The following is a 14,501-nucleotide window of genomic DNA, read 5'->3' as shown; positions in this document are numbered from 1 at the left end:
TTTTAAAAAATTAATAAATACACAAAAATATGAAAAATGTAATGAATTTTCATATATTTTTTTTTATATTTTTTGGAATTTAGTGTATTTTTTAAATATTTTTTTCACATGTATTATACTTTTTAAGTATATTTATATTAGGTGTGTCTAAATTAAAAAAAAAAACTTAAAATATTAAAAAATTAATTAAAAATATTAAAATATGATCAAAAATAAATAAATAGAATTTTCTGAAAACTCATCTCTAAAAACTGGAACCAAAAAGTTAATTTTTTTTTTATCCTTTTCTGTTTACCATCTCTCTCTCTCTCTCAAAATAGGGTATTAATTTTGTTGCCCTCTCTCTGTTTATCAACTCTCTCTCTCTCTCTCTCTCTCAAAACACACACGTAATACCTCTCCACCATTGCTCTTTCCCTTGCTACCGTCGGCCCTTCCTGTATGAATAGGGCTCCACTTTTTGCATCAAACCCAGGTTCTTTTTTCTCTATTTTTTCCTTGTAGTGCATCGATTTAATTGAGTTGTTTCAAAAATTTTACGGGTTTCAATCTGCACATTTTTTTTAGCTTATAATCTGGCTTTATTGTTGATTTGGTAATAAATTTGGAATTGTTTTCTTCATTGAGCGATTTAAAAGCTTTGATTTATCATTTGGGTTTTCAAGTTTATATGTATTTTTTGGGTTTTTCTTGGTAGTTGATTGTTAGCCATCAATGCTCTGCTTAGGGATTAGATTTATAAAATAGGGATTCAATTCTGGTGATTTGTGCTTCGTTTCCTCATATTGAACAAAGATTTGGGGGGAAAAGAAATTCTGGAATAAAAAAATTTGCTATTTTATTTGAACAGAAATTTCTAAAATATATTTGGGTTTACTTTATTTTTGAGTTAAGAAAGTGAAAGACATTGATTTTGTGAGTACAATGAAACAAAAATGAAAGAAAATGATGAAGATTTGATGAAGAAAACCGAGAGAGAGTGAGAGAGAGAGAGAATTGAATTTTGCTTTGGTTTCATTCTATTCTTTGAAGAAGAAGACAGATTTTATCCCGTGTGGGTGTGTTTTTTATACAACTTAGTTAATTATTCAGTGTGGTTGTGTCCTAGGATGATTGTTACATCTTAGTGAATTAGTTATTTAGTGTGGTTGGGTCTAAAATTATTTATTACATCCTAATTGATTTGAGACAATTAGATGATTAATTTTAGATCAGAAATTATATTTTTGTTTATATACTGAAATTGATTTTGCCAGTTGTACCTGGTGGAGAGTTAGTGCCTTGGTTGTTAGCATTCTTTGTAGTTTTTATTGTTTTATGGTGTTTGTGTTGTCACAAACAATGTTCCGAGATACATTTTTGTTGTAGCTGAAAATCTCTGGAACTATTCATTGATGATCCCCAGGGTGTGGACTCTGCTGCTTCTCGTAGGGTGTGGGGTATTTTGGTATGTTTTATTGAAGTTGGTTTATTGGTTTGTACTCTCTATATATATATATATATATTTTTTTTTTTCTCTTTTTGGAAGTAGATGAACTTGTTTGGAGAACTGTAGGGCTATGACAATTATATTTAAACTGTTGGCATAAAGATTTGTATTTATTATTTACATCTACTTACATCCAGAAGATAACCTCGATTGCATAGCTGGAAGCTTGAAGCTATTTTGTTTTTGGACCTCTTTCTATAGATGTGTTGCCTTCATTTTATTCTTTCTAAAGAACATGTGCTTATATAAAACATATGTATATATACATGTATTATTTCTAGATTTTATGGCCAGGATAGTTTATTACCCTATAAATCTAATTGGTCAATGTTTTTTTTCTTTCTAATAGAATGTTGCCAGGATAGTTTATTACCCTATAAATCTAATTGACCAGGATAGTTTATTACCCTATAACCTCCATTGCTTGTATCTGTTAGAATGTTGCCAAAAACTTCTTCAGCAAAATTGTGTATTTTGCTTCTAGGAACGAAACACTACTACAAAAACAATTAAAGATCACACTTTGATAAATGAAAATATCTCACTTTTATTAGAAGTGTGATAAAAAAAAATTAGATTGATATTTTAATCACACTTAATTTGATTGAGTGTGATAATATTTATTTTTTATGTCACTTTTTAATTAAGTGCGATTATATATATATTTTTTTAATCACACTTTTTAAGTAAGTGTGGTTATATATATATTTTTAATCATATTTTTTAATTAAGTGTGATTATATATATTTTTTTAATCACACTTTGATTATATGTATATTTTTAATTAAGTGTGATTATATTTTATTTATTTATATATATATATATATATATGTATAGTATCCACAGTGAAACACAAACAAATCAAACCATCTCTCTCGCCGTCTCCCCCTCTCCCTCTCACCACTCAGCAATAGCTAGGGTTTTATTATCTTCCTCTCCCCTTATAGAAACCCTAGCGTTGAAACTCCCTTCCCCAACAACAACAATCACCATCAGTGTTAGATCTACCATCACCGATCCACCGTTGTTGCCCGTCGTGCAACACCTCATTCTGCCGCAGAACCATCACCTCAGTGCCGGCAATGGCAGATCTTGAAGGACGACCAAACCCTAGAGAGCTACGGGTAATTCAATCGATTCCCACCATACTCATTTTTTATATATGTGAATGTACATATAGGTATTAGCATTGGAATTTGAGTTAATTTTGTAGGAATTAGTTGAATCTACGAGTCTGGGTGTTGCAATTTCTGGATTTATTGTGCATTGATTTAATTACTTATTAGGGATTGCAATTTGTATAGTTTTGGTAAGGAAGTGATTAAGTATTGTTTATATGAAATTTATGGATTTTTTGCTTTTTTATTTAGTACATGATTTTTTATTTGTTTGTTCTTCATTTGTGTGTGTTTTGTACCCCCTTTTCTCTATGTTCTGCTAATATTTGTAATTCCATTCACTTTTGTATTTTTATGTTGGTGATTGATTTGCTGCGAATCCGGACAACAAGGTATGTAAAATTCTTGTCTTTCGCTTTTCTGTCTTCTATGGAAGTGTTGAACTGAAAGACTAATTCATTCAATCCTTTTCTTCATCCACTCAATATTAGATTTGGACTCATTTGAAGAGTTGAAAGTGCTTCCAGCAAGGAAATCATGTTTCAGGTTAAATTTCAGTGACCAAGTTATAATGAAAAATCTAGAAATCCCCTAGATGTTGATTTGTGATTACGTATCAATTTTAAGCAGAATATAACAATCCCAATCAAACAATCAAACAATCAAGACAAAGAGACACAGCGATTTAACGTGGAAAAAACCACAATTGGACACCTCCAACTGTGATCAAAAAACCACGGGCAACAGCCACAAGAACAATCCACTAAGAAGAATTAAAGGAATTACACAGGTATACTCTCAATTACCTAGCGAATCCACAACGCCTAATTGAACCAACCTCTATGTGCCTCTTCCAACCCCATCTTCACCACGGAATTGTCTTTCTGATGAGCCACTCCGGATTCCACCAAAGCTTCAGGCTCGAATTCTTCAGAATCCACAACTGAAGAATAACTCTCTCTTTTGTGTATAACAAACAAACCTTTGATGTACTCTCTTTAGATCATGAGTTGAATACTCGATAAAAACATCAAAGAAAACTCCCAAAGTATCCCCAGATATAAACCCTAGAAACCAAAAAGAAGATCTGGAGCAGTTATAATCAATCACCTAGTTTTGGGAGAAAACCAAGTTTTTATAGGGAACCAAAAAGTAATCCTAGATTGGGCCGAAAGCGAACTCTTTATCAAATCTGGAAATCTGGATTCGCGCGGTCCGCTCGAGCGCCCTTTTCCCCGCTCGAGCGGAGACTTCAAATTCTGTGATTTCATACAGGCTCCACGCTCGAGCGTCGGTTTTGCCGCTCGAGCGGTAAACCACACTATCCAGTACTTTTGCAGGCGACTGCAGAGATGCTGAGAGCTTCCAATCCACGCTCGAGCGCCCGATGTCCCGCTCGAGCGGACAGGCCAAAACTGGAAAATCTGGAAAAATAAAACATGATCGAATGGCAACTTTGAATGCATTTTTGCATTTTGCTTCGGGGGCGCTGCCCCTCAACCCCGCCGTGGCGCTGCCCCGGACCCGCCAAGGGGCGCTGCCCCTGGACCCCCGCGAGCTGACCGGGCAGCTCGATCCCCGTCATAATCAGCGAAGTGGCAATCTTGAAAGCTTTATCATCACAAACTTCTCTGAAATGCTTGATTCGGGTTGGATTCGCATCTAACAACTCATAGCCTCACTGAAATAAAAATGCGAATAAAATTACAACTCAAAGGAGTTTTGTCAAACGGGATTGCCAAGAAAAAAAACCTAACAATCTCCCCCTTTGGCAATGCCGTGACAAAACACACCTAACAAATAAAATCCTAAACACCCCAACCCATTACAGCCAACAAAAGCCAACTTCTTTCTTAAGGTCATGATCTGCAAAACAGTTATTAGTGCCACAATCTCCAAAACAACTATTAGTCCCACAAGAGTATATGAAAGAGCAAGAGACATATGACACGATTATCTTGAAACATGAGATGGAAAACATGAATAGATGAAAACTAAGACTCATGAAAAACAACTCTCAAACAACACAAGCAAGATCATAAACCACACAAGCAATGATATGACGATGTAAAAACCAGGAACATACAAGAAGGGCAAATAGTGCATAGCAACATGAAAAACAATATAGCCAATCTCCCTTATCAAACATAACAAAGTGTTCATGCTAAACAACGCTTGCAATGCAAAACCAAATTCCCTTACCAACCCAAATCAAGATGAATCAAACTCCCCCTCACTAAAAGCAACCACAAACACTGAAAAACAGTGAACAAGAAGAGAATGATAAAAATAATATGGTGGAGCAAGTAAGGAATTTCAGATTAGTACCTTAAAACACATAAGATTATCCAAGAAGCACCATTACTAGTAAACACAATGGGCACAGTCTGTAGAAAATTCCTCATGAAAGAAAGTGATGCATTATGTGAAAAGCATAGATCCCATGATAAAAAGTGTGTGTGTGACTCTTGGAGTTCGACAAACACTAGATTCAATCCTAGTAGTGATATGAAAGCTGGACCTCCGACAACAGAATCTTAAGCACGACAAAGGAAAGTCAAACCACTAGGAATCAAGGGGTATTTGGTGAGTAAAGGCGGAGGCTCCCCCTCAATCAATGAATTTTTTTTTCTTTTTCTTTTTCTTTTTTCTTTCTTTTGCACATTTTTTTTTTTTTTTGTATATTTTGTCTTCTTCTCTTTCTTTTTCTTTTTCTTTTGCACAATCATTGGTGGCTGACACGCTCAAGAGTATGGAAACCAAACCAGAGAAGCATGGATATAATAATGATGGCCTGGTTGGTGACTCTGAGGTAGCCTTTTCCTCATAGCTAGATTGCAAAGAATTAAGGGGAAAGCCATGGAGGTGCAAAAAAGATGGTAGGTGGTTAAGAGACTCAACATCACCCATGATATGCTAGTATAGGTCAATTCCTCTAGAAACACAAAAGATCAATGACAGAAGTCCATAGATAAAAAATAATCACTAGGGCGGATGACTCCAGAATTTGCTAATCCAAGAATGTGTACAGAATGAGACATACTAATCAAAGAACACACACTCCAAAACGAGTAATGACCACAGAAAGCACACACATATTAACATGTAATGGATTTTCTCATCAATTCCAATATGTACCAAGGACCACTCAAAAATTTCAAGCTTGCAAAACCATACTGAGAAAATCTTTTTGGGATTTTTTTTTTTTTTTTTTTCAATTTTTTTTTTCTTAACCAAAGCAAGATAAAAAACAAACAAGCACACATTAAAAGACCCGAAAAAAAAACACACAAAAAACCAAAAACTAAAACAAATAAACAAATTAACACAAATCAAGTTTTCTCACCCAAATCTTTTTGGTCTTAACAAAATCAGGTCTAGCGGTCTTGGTAAGAGTCGTGGTGTAGTGAACACCCTCATGAATCTTGGTATTCTGCCTGGACATGTAAGGTTGTCTCCTAACCCAAAAAGTATTCGAATTTCTACCCTTTTGTGACACTCTCCCATGCAACTTATAACAGTAGGGGCGAATATGACCATGCATACCACAATGATGACAAATAAAAACAGGGTGTACCTTCTTTTCTTTTACCTTACCAACTCTAGGAAGTTTGAGAAGTCCATCCTTATGTTGAAATTTTTGTTCCCCCTTTCCTTGAGTTCTTGTATCATGAGATGTTGAAGCACTCTGTTTTTGTTCTTTCTTAACACCAAAGCCAATGCCACTCTTGTCACAACTCATTTGTTGAGACCCAATGATATCCTCCAAAGTCTTTGATCCTTTGTTCCAAAGACCAATGGTAGCCATAGCACACTTGAGCTCTTCCTCTTTCTTGATTATTAGTTCTTCCAAAGCAACTTGTGATATCTCGAGAGATTCAATCTTTTCTTCATACATGGCATGGGTTTGCAGTAGCTCATTCCTCTCTGTCTCACAAGTCAACAGTTTTGCAGAAAGAACTTGTCGATCATCAGCTACCTTGATGGCATTAATCCTGGCCTCGGATATCTCCTCCTTAAGTTTGACATTCTCACATTCACATGCTTTGAGTTTCTTTGTGAGTTTGTCATTCAATTTGAATAACTTAAGAGACTCCTTATACAACTTTTCATAAGCTTGCTCAAGCTCTTCATGATCGCTCTCCGAGGATTCATCATCAGTGATATTCTCAACTGACCTCTTTGGAGAATCTGTTTGTCCTTCAGCTTCGGAAGCCGCCATGAAAGCCAGAAATTGATTATGACCCTCTTCGCCTTGACCTTCATTGTCACTTTCATCTTCATCAGATTCAGATTCATCATCCCAAGTGATGGCAAGGGCTTTCTTCTTCTTCAAACGAGTGGGGCATTCTTGAGCAAAATGGCCAAATCCTTGGCACTCATAGCATTGGAGTCTTTCAGAGTTTCCTTGTATCTTTCCTTTCTCCTTCTTGGCTATAGAATTAATTTTGAGTTTATCTTTGCCTTTAGATTTATGAGAATGAGTAGATTCCAAAAGATTAGGATTCTTTTTCAAAAAAGATTTTTTAAATTGTTTAACAAAAGCAGCCATAATCTTGGAATCTATATCACAATCCTCATCAGAATCCTCTCTAACTTTATGAGCACTACTAAAAGCAATATCTTTTTGTTTCTTTTTGAAATTCCTATGTGCTTCATAAGTTTGAAGGTTTCCAACCAACTGATCCAGCTTGAGGTTGTCAACATCTTGAGCCTCCTCAATAGCCGTAACTTTTGGTTGGAACCGATCGGGCAAGGATCTCAAAATTTTTCCCACAACTTTGGATTCTGGAATTTTTTCACCTAAATTGAAGCTGGAATTTACAATGTCACTCAACTTCGCATAAAATTCATCAAAGGTCTCACTATCTTTCATTGAAAGGTTTTCGAAACTAGATGTGAGCCTTTGAAGTTTTGAGCGTTTAACAGAAGGAGTGCCCTCATGAATAGTTTGTAAGATATCCCAAGCCTCTTTTGCGACTTCACAATAACAAATACGACTAAATTCTTCAGGTGTGACGGCGCAAAAGAGAGAATTGATAGCTTTACTATTCCAGCTACTATTTTGGTAATCAATTGTGTCCCACTGATCAATTGGTTTGGGGATTGTAACTCCATCAACAGTAATTGTTGGTTCAGTCCACCCATTCATGACGGATTGCCAAACTTTTTCATCAATAGATTTTAAAAAAGATCTCATCCGAGCTTTCCAAAAAGGATAATTGGATCCGTCAAGTAGGGGTGGTCGAACCATAGAATTTCCTTCACGAATTGTATCCATTATCACAAATCAAACAAGATCTCGTTCTAAAAGAAAATATTTTTTTTAAAAAAATAGAACGACCCGCTCTGATACCAATTGAAAAATCTAGAAATCCCCTAGATGTTGATTTGTGATTACGTATCAATTTTAAGCAGAATATAACAATCCCAATCAAACAATCAAACAATCAAGACAAAGAGACACAGCGATTTAACGTGGAAAAAACCACAATTGGACACCTCCAACTGTGATCAAAAAACCACGGGCAACAGCCACAAGAACAATCCACTAAGAAGAATTAAAGGAATTACACAGGTATACTCTCAATTACCTAGCGAATCCACAACGCCTAATTGAACCAACCTCTATGTGCCTCTTCCAACCCCATCTTCACCACGGAATTGTCTTTCTGATGAGCCACTCCGGATTCCACCAAAGCTTCAGGCTCGAATTCTTCAGAATCCACAACTGAAGAATAACTCTCTCTTTTGTGTATAACAAACAAACCTTTGATGTACTCTCTTTAGATCATGAGTTGAATACTCGATAAAAACATCAAAGAAAACTCCCAAAGTATCCCCAGATATAAACCCTAGAAACCAAAAAGAAGATCTGGAGCAGTTATAATCAATCACCTAGTTTTGGGAGAAAACCAAGTTTTTATAGGGAACCAAAAAGTAATCCTAGATTGGGCCGAAAGCGAACTCTTTATCAAATCTGGAAATCTGGATTCGCGCGGTCCGCTCGAGCGCCCTTTTCCCCGCTCGAGCGGAGACTTCAAATTCTGTGATTTCATACAGGCTCCACGCTCGAGCGTCGGTTTTGCCGCTCGAGCGGTAAACCACACTATCCAGTACTTTTGCAGGCGACTGCAGAGATGCTGAGAGCTTCCAATCCACGCTCGAGCGCCCGATGTCCCGCTCGAGCGGACAGGCCAAAACTGGAAAATCTGGAAAAATAAAACATGATCGAATGGCAACTTTGAATGCATTTTTGCATTTTGCTTCGGGGGCGCTGCCCCTCAACCCCGCCGTGGCGCTGCCCCGGACCCGCCAAGGGGCGCTGCCCCTGGACCCCCGCGAGCTGACCGGGCAGCTCGATCCCCGTCATAATCAGCGAAGTGGCAATCTTGAAAGCTTTATCATCACAAACTTCTCTGAAATGCTTGATTCGGGTTGGATTCGCATCTAACAACTCATAGCCTCACTGAAATAAAAATGCGAATAAAATTACAACTCAAAGGAGTTTTGTCAAACGGGATTGCCAAGAAAAAAAACCTAACAAAGTTTATATGAACAAATATAAATAAAATATTGATGTTTTTTTATTGTTTGTAAAGCCGACACATTTACACTTCTATCTGCACTTCATGGACTAGAAATTATGATCTTCTTGGAAAAATAATATTGCTCTTGCATATATGTTACTTTTTATACTGGTTTCGAAAGTGGAATTCCAAAAGAAATCATAACTTGCACCAACTTTAATATTATCAAGCTTTTATTTGCATTTGTGTAGATTTAGCTATATCATCTATATATTATGAAAAACTTAGATCTAGGTTTTGCCTTTTTCACTAAATGTAGATATGGTTAGATAATTAATGGGTCAGCACCTACTCCATAATTCACTTTTTTAAAGCTTGTCTAATGTTTTCCCCAACACCATTTATCTGTGTTTCTATAGGAAAATTGTGCTCTATTAAAAAATACATATGCATTTTTTTTTAACTACATTATAATTATTCATAATAATTTTCTAACGTTCATAACAAAACTATAATACCACTTTGTAACTATTTCAATTGAGGAAATTATTATTTCTATCTCAACCTTTTTTGGGGGCTTACATAGACATATATGAAGTAATGAGAGAATAAGAAAAGAAAAAAAAAAATTTAACGTGGAAGAAAGAATCAGAAACTGAATTGTGTCTGCCACTAGCAAACAACAATGCCTTTTTCCTTTTTGGGTGAATAATGCCTTCTTCCTCTCCTGACAAAGAAAGAACATGGTTTGGAACTGTCTCCACTTTCACAAATCCTCCTCTAGATCATAAAATTTGACTTTTGAGATCTTTCAGGTGCAAATATCAAATATTTTTAACCATAAAACTTGTATAAGACCTCTGTGGTTATCTTCTCTTTTGCTAAGAAGTAAGAAGTAAATTGTTTAAGGAAATCATACCGAATTCTTAAGGAAACCAAAACAATATGGTGGTTCACAGAGATCTTAAGCCTGAGAACCTGCTTTTGGATTCCAAGTGCAATGTGAAGATTGCTGATTTTGGTCTGAGCAATATCATGTGGGATGGTCATTTTCTGAAAACATGTTATGGTATCTATGGAATAATTTAAGACAGTGAAACAAGTCAGTGAGATTTTTCAATTGAATGCTATTTGTATCTAAAGTAACTGTTGAATTTCCAAGTTTAATAAATTCATCTATTTTCATAGGTTATATCTGGGAAATTGTATGCTCCTATGGTAGATGTATGGAGCTGTGGGGTTATCTTGTATGCGCTTCTTTGTGGCACCCTTCCTTTTGATGATGAAAACAGTCTTTCCTTTCCAAGAATACACACCACATATCATTCAGTTCAAATAAAAAATGTAATTGCATCCCTTGAGGATTGAATTCAACAACATCAGGTTCACATTTCACCATTATTATACAGAACTACCCTACCTAATAATGCAGTACCTCCAAGAAAAGATCACCAAAACATATTTTATCACCAAGCTCAACAAAGAGATCAGCATTAGCATTGCTTGCTTTGGAAATAATAGATCTAACACTAGATTGAGTTGCAACAGAGTATTAGCTTGTGCTAGTAATAAGAAAGATTGTTCTATGATTTTGAAATGTGCTTGTGGATGGTTTAACACTTAAACACGTTCATATTTCTGTTCATCCCCATTTTGGAGTTGCTTGCATAATCAGTTGTGGAACTTCCGGGAGGTTAGCAGCTTAAAACTGGAATTAATTACTGACAATTCTTGCTATCATCCTACCAATTCATGTTTAAAATAATTTTATTTTGTTTTGAAAATCTATACATATCTGTGCCAATTGCATGTCTTATTGACATTTATAGTAGTGTTGATAAGCCATTTCTTACATAGCACAACTAATATACCAATAGTGCACCTTACCTCCATGAAATATATCACCTTACCTATGTGAAATATATTTCTTCTTTTCTGTTTGGAGGACTTTCACGTAGATTTTGATCCTTTATGGTGCAAAATATGCATGTTTCATCATTTTTTAATGTACATAACACATCAAATGCAAACATTGTTAAACTAAGTGTTTCCTTGGTTAGATTTTTGTAATTTATGTTGTTTATTTTTCGTCTGGTTCAACTAAATGCTTTATTAGCGATTTTTGTCTTCTACGATGGCATTCTTTTTTAAGAAATTGGAAAATAATTTATGGCGAATCATCTCGAGTAAACCTTTTTTGCGAGCTATGAATCTTTGGTCTTTAAATGTTAAGAGTGCCATTTTGCAAGTCTCATATTGTGGCTTCGATTTGATAAGAATCTTTGTTTTGACAGCACTACTACAAAATGCTTAAAGATCATACTTAAGAAACTAAAACATGAAACTTTTAATGAAAATGTGATTAAAAAAATCAAATTAATATTTTAATCACACCTAATTTAATTAAGTGTGATAGTATTTATTTTTTGTCACTTTTTAATTAAGGAATTTCTTGCACCAATTCCCAAGTGACCTCCATGTAATGCAATCATGTTCTACTATTTTAAAAAACTTGACAATCTTTGATCTTGAACCAGTTAACTTTCAATTTCAGGATACTAGCAGGCATGGATTTGACGGGTTCCCTTTCCAGTGACATCCTATCATTATCTGAATTGCAATATCTGTAGGTTTTCTAATTTTTCTTTTGCTTTTAATCCATTTAGATGTAATATAAATGGCATATTCAATTTTCGTTACCATCATCTTTGTAGACTATAGTGCTTGGAATTGGATATCCTTGGCATTTTCAATAGCTTGATTCATCATAGACATAATTGTTGAATTATTATTTTGGATATCTTAAATAACATTACTTCCATAAGACTATTTTTAGTTCCTTGCTTAATTAGCTGCATTATTTTTTATATTCTTCATTCTTGATAGAAAAAAGAGAGATAATTTCTCATTATTAACTTTTGCATACAGGGATCTATCTAACAACAAGGGTCTGACTGGAACTCTTCCATCATTGATCGGGAATTTGAATCAGCTTACAACCTTGTAAGAAAATTCTATCTATTTCTTAGTATCAACAACTCGTGAAATTTCACTCCTTACATTGAATCATTTGCTCTTTGTTACATACAGAATCCTCATTGGTTGCAGTTTCTTTGGTCCAATTCCAGACTCAATAGGATCTCTGCAGCAACTGGTCTTCTTGTAAGAATTTCAAGTCCAGTGTATATGTCTAGTCTCATGTCTTTGGTCTTTTTAATTATGGTACAGTAAATATATTAAACTTTTATTAGCATTGTCTGCAGAGCTCTGAATGCGAACAACTTCAGTGGACCAATCCCGCCTTCCATTGGTAATTTGTCTAATCTTTCATGGCTAGATTTAACTGAGAACCAGCTTAATGGAACAATTCCAGTCTCTAGTGGGAGCACAACTGGTCTGGATATGCTAGTTAAAGCAAGGCACTTGTATGTCTCACCTCTTTGAAATATCAAACTTCAATTTTATTTTATTTTTTTCAAATTCTTTTGAAGATAACATGTTTTAGTATTATTGTTATTTAAATTTAAGCAAATTTCTGCCCATTATTCACAGTCATCTAGGAATGAATCAGCTATTCGGCAGCATTCCATCTAAACTTTTCCACTTGAACATGAATCTGATACATGCATAAGTTTCCAAATTGTAATCTTTGATGTTATGAACGACAAAACTTAGTCATTAATTAGCATATTTTGACTTCATGTGGAGCATTTGATTCAGTTGTTGTGACAGTAGGCGATCCTATGTTCCAACTAATGCCAATTTAGACATTATCTTGTTATAGTCTCTAATAAATAATTATAATTTTATATTGAGCAAGATTTTTTATGTCAACAAACTCACTGGAAGCATCCCTGACACACTAGGATATGCGCAGACTTTGGAGGCCATGTGAGTATCTATGTCATGTACTCTAGAAACTTCTTACTAAGCTTCTTACAGAAACCATTCTGTGATTGGCTTTCATGTTCCTATAGTAACAAATTTGGTTTCTTGTTTTGGATTGAAACTTTTGCCTTGCAAACAGATGCTTCAATTGGAATTCATTAAATGGGCCTGTTCCTTCAAACCTCAACAACCTTACAAGTGTCAGGGAGCTGTAAGTACACACACAGAAAATTTTCCAACTTCATGTAGAATTCAAGTTGTGTCATTAAGAAAGTGTTTTGGTTATGCCTTTTGAGGTACTTGTCGAACAATAATTTGAATGGACCTTCGCCCAATCTCACAGGGATGAACTTTCTCAACTCTCTGTAAGTTCTTGCAATTTCCTTCGATATTCAATTTTGTTAGCAATGCATGTGAAATCTATTTGCATTTTTTGACCATAAGATGATGGTATGCAGGGACATGAACAACAATAGTTTCAATTCATCAGCTGATCATCCATGGCATACAAGCCTAGAGGCTTTGACGACATTGTACCATCTTAATCCTCATCATTTGTTGATCTAGTTCTCACTAATAGTTTGGGGGATCTTGGAATAATTAAATATGATTTTAGATGTAATTAATAATATATTAATGTCTTCCTTATTTATTTTCTTTGCAGATTGGTTTTTGATGACGTTTGGAAGCATATTTGCAAATCAAGATCAAGTGTTGAATTATTTATTTATTTCCTGAACTGATACTTAGTTGTAGTTGCAAATCAAGATTGAGTGTTGATTTTTTTTGTGGACTCCACATTAGTTCATTTTGGGATTTGCTTTGATGATTTTTTTGTTATACATAATGGATTATTATTAAAGTTGTTTGATGGATACATTTTGATTTATAATATAATGGTTTAGTGAATTTTTGTGTGGAGTGGAGTATAATAGCTAGTGGATTTCTTAGTACAATTAAAAGGCTATTGGGATCTGAGCAGGGATATTTGTGAAATAATAACTTAAATTGAATATAAAATATGGAACAACTTTAGTGACGAATTTTTTCGTCATTTGTACTTCTTATTATGACAAATTGATTATTCGTCACTAATAAAAAAAATTTTGTGACAAAATTTACTGCAGTTTATATATGAAAGTTTTTATTTATTTTGTTGTTTGGTGATTAAAAATTTTGTCACGTGTATATATATTTATGACGAAATATATTTTGTCACCCATGTATGACTTTTGAAGACAAAAAATTGTGTCACCTTTACATCTTATTGTGACAATTATTTCCTCATCAATGATTAACATGCGTGACAAATTTATTCGTCAACTAAAGTTATAAATATGGTACTGAACAACTATTTGGTGACAAAAATGAGAACTTTTGGCGACAAAATTTTGTTTTATTGGTGACAAAAAATTATGACTTTTGAAGACGAAAAATTTTGTCATCTTTACATCTTATTTTGACGAAATTATTTCC

General features: G+C 34.6%; 1 protein-coding gene across 17 annotated transcripts; it reads left to right on the top strand.

Annotated features, from left to right (window-relative positions):
- Positions 1-342: 342 nt before the first annotated feature.
- On the top strand, positions 343-13,934 carry LOC114323065 (leucine-rich repeat receptor protein kinase HPCA1). 17 transcript variants are annotated; one of them, XM_082925430.1, is made up of 12 exons: positions 351-475; positions 1,406-1,447; positions 3,099-3,153; positions 11,692-11,763; positions 12,066-12,140; positions 12,228-12,299; positions 12,389-12,562; positions 12,987-13,028; positions 13,165-13,236; positions 13,322-13,390; positions 13,484-13,558; positions 13,690-13,934. In XM_082925430.1, exons 4-12 carry the CDS (start codon positions 11,705-11,707, stop codon positions 13,766-13,768), a joined length of 717 nt encoding a protein of 238 aa, XP_082781556.1. In that variant the 5' UTR covers positions 351-475; positions 1,406-1,447; positions 3,099-3,153; positions 11,692-11,704; the 3' UTR covers positions 13,769-13,934. The 17 variants fall into 17 exon arrangements, 13 of the variants coding, with proteins under 13 accessions (XP_082781561.1, XP_082781551.1, XP_082781553.1 ...); XM_082925431.1 differs by having other exon boundaries at positions 386-475; positions 1,369-1,447; XM_082925435.1 differs by lacking the exon at positions 1,406-1,447 and having other exon boundaries at positions 343-475; positions 12,389-12,447; positions 13,004-13,028.
- Positions 13,935-14,501: the final 567 nt, after the last annotated feature.

The sequence above is a fragment of the Camellia sinensis genome, chromosome 4 (genome assembly GCF_055761805.1).
Source record: "Camellia sinensis isolate YWXY chromosome 4, ASM5576180v1, whole genome shotgun sequence".
NCBI lineage: Eukaryota > Viridiplantae > Streptophyta > Magnoliopsida > Ericales > Theaceae > Camellia > Camellia sinensis.
The sequence above is the reverse complement of the archived record's forward strand: the minus strand, read 5'-3'. Positions and strand labels throughout refer to the sequence as shown.

What these genes read in the sequence shown, in the direction of transcription:
- LOC114323065 (XM_082925425.1), top strand. Translation starts at nt 442, where the DNA reads ATGAATAGGGCTCCACTTTTTGCATCAAACCCAG. An exon ending in ACTTTTTGCATCAAACCCAG is followed by an intron (nt 476 to 3,098) that starts GTTCTTTTTTCT and finishes ACTCAATATTAG; the next exon opens with ATTTGGACTCATTTGAAGAG. An exon ending in CTAGTTAAAGCAAGGCACTT is followed by an intron (nt 12,563 to 12,986) that starts GTATGTCTCACC and finishes ACTCACTGGAAG; the next exon opens with CATCCCTGACACACTAGGAT.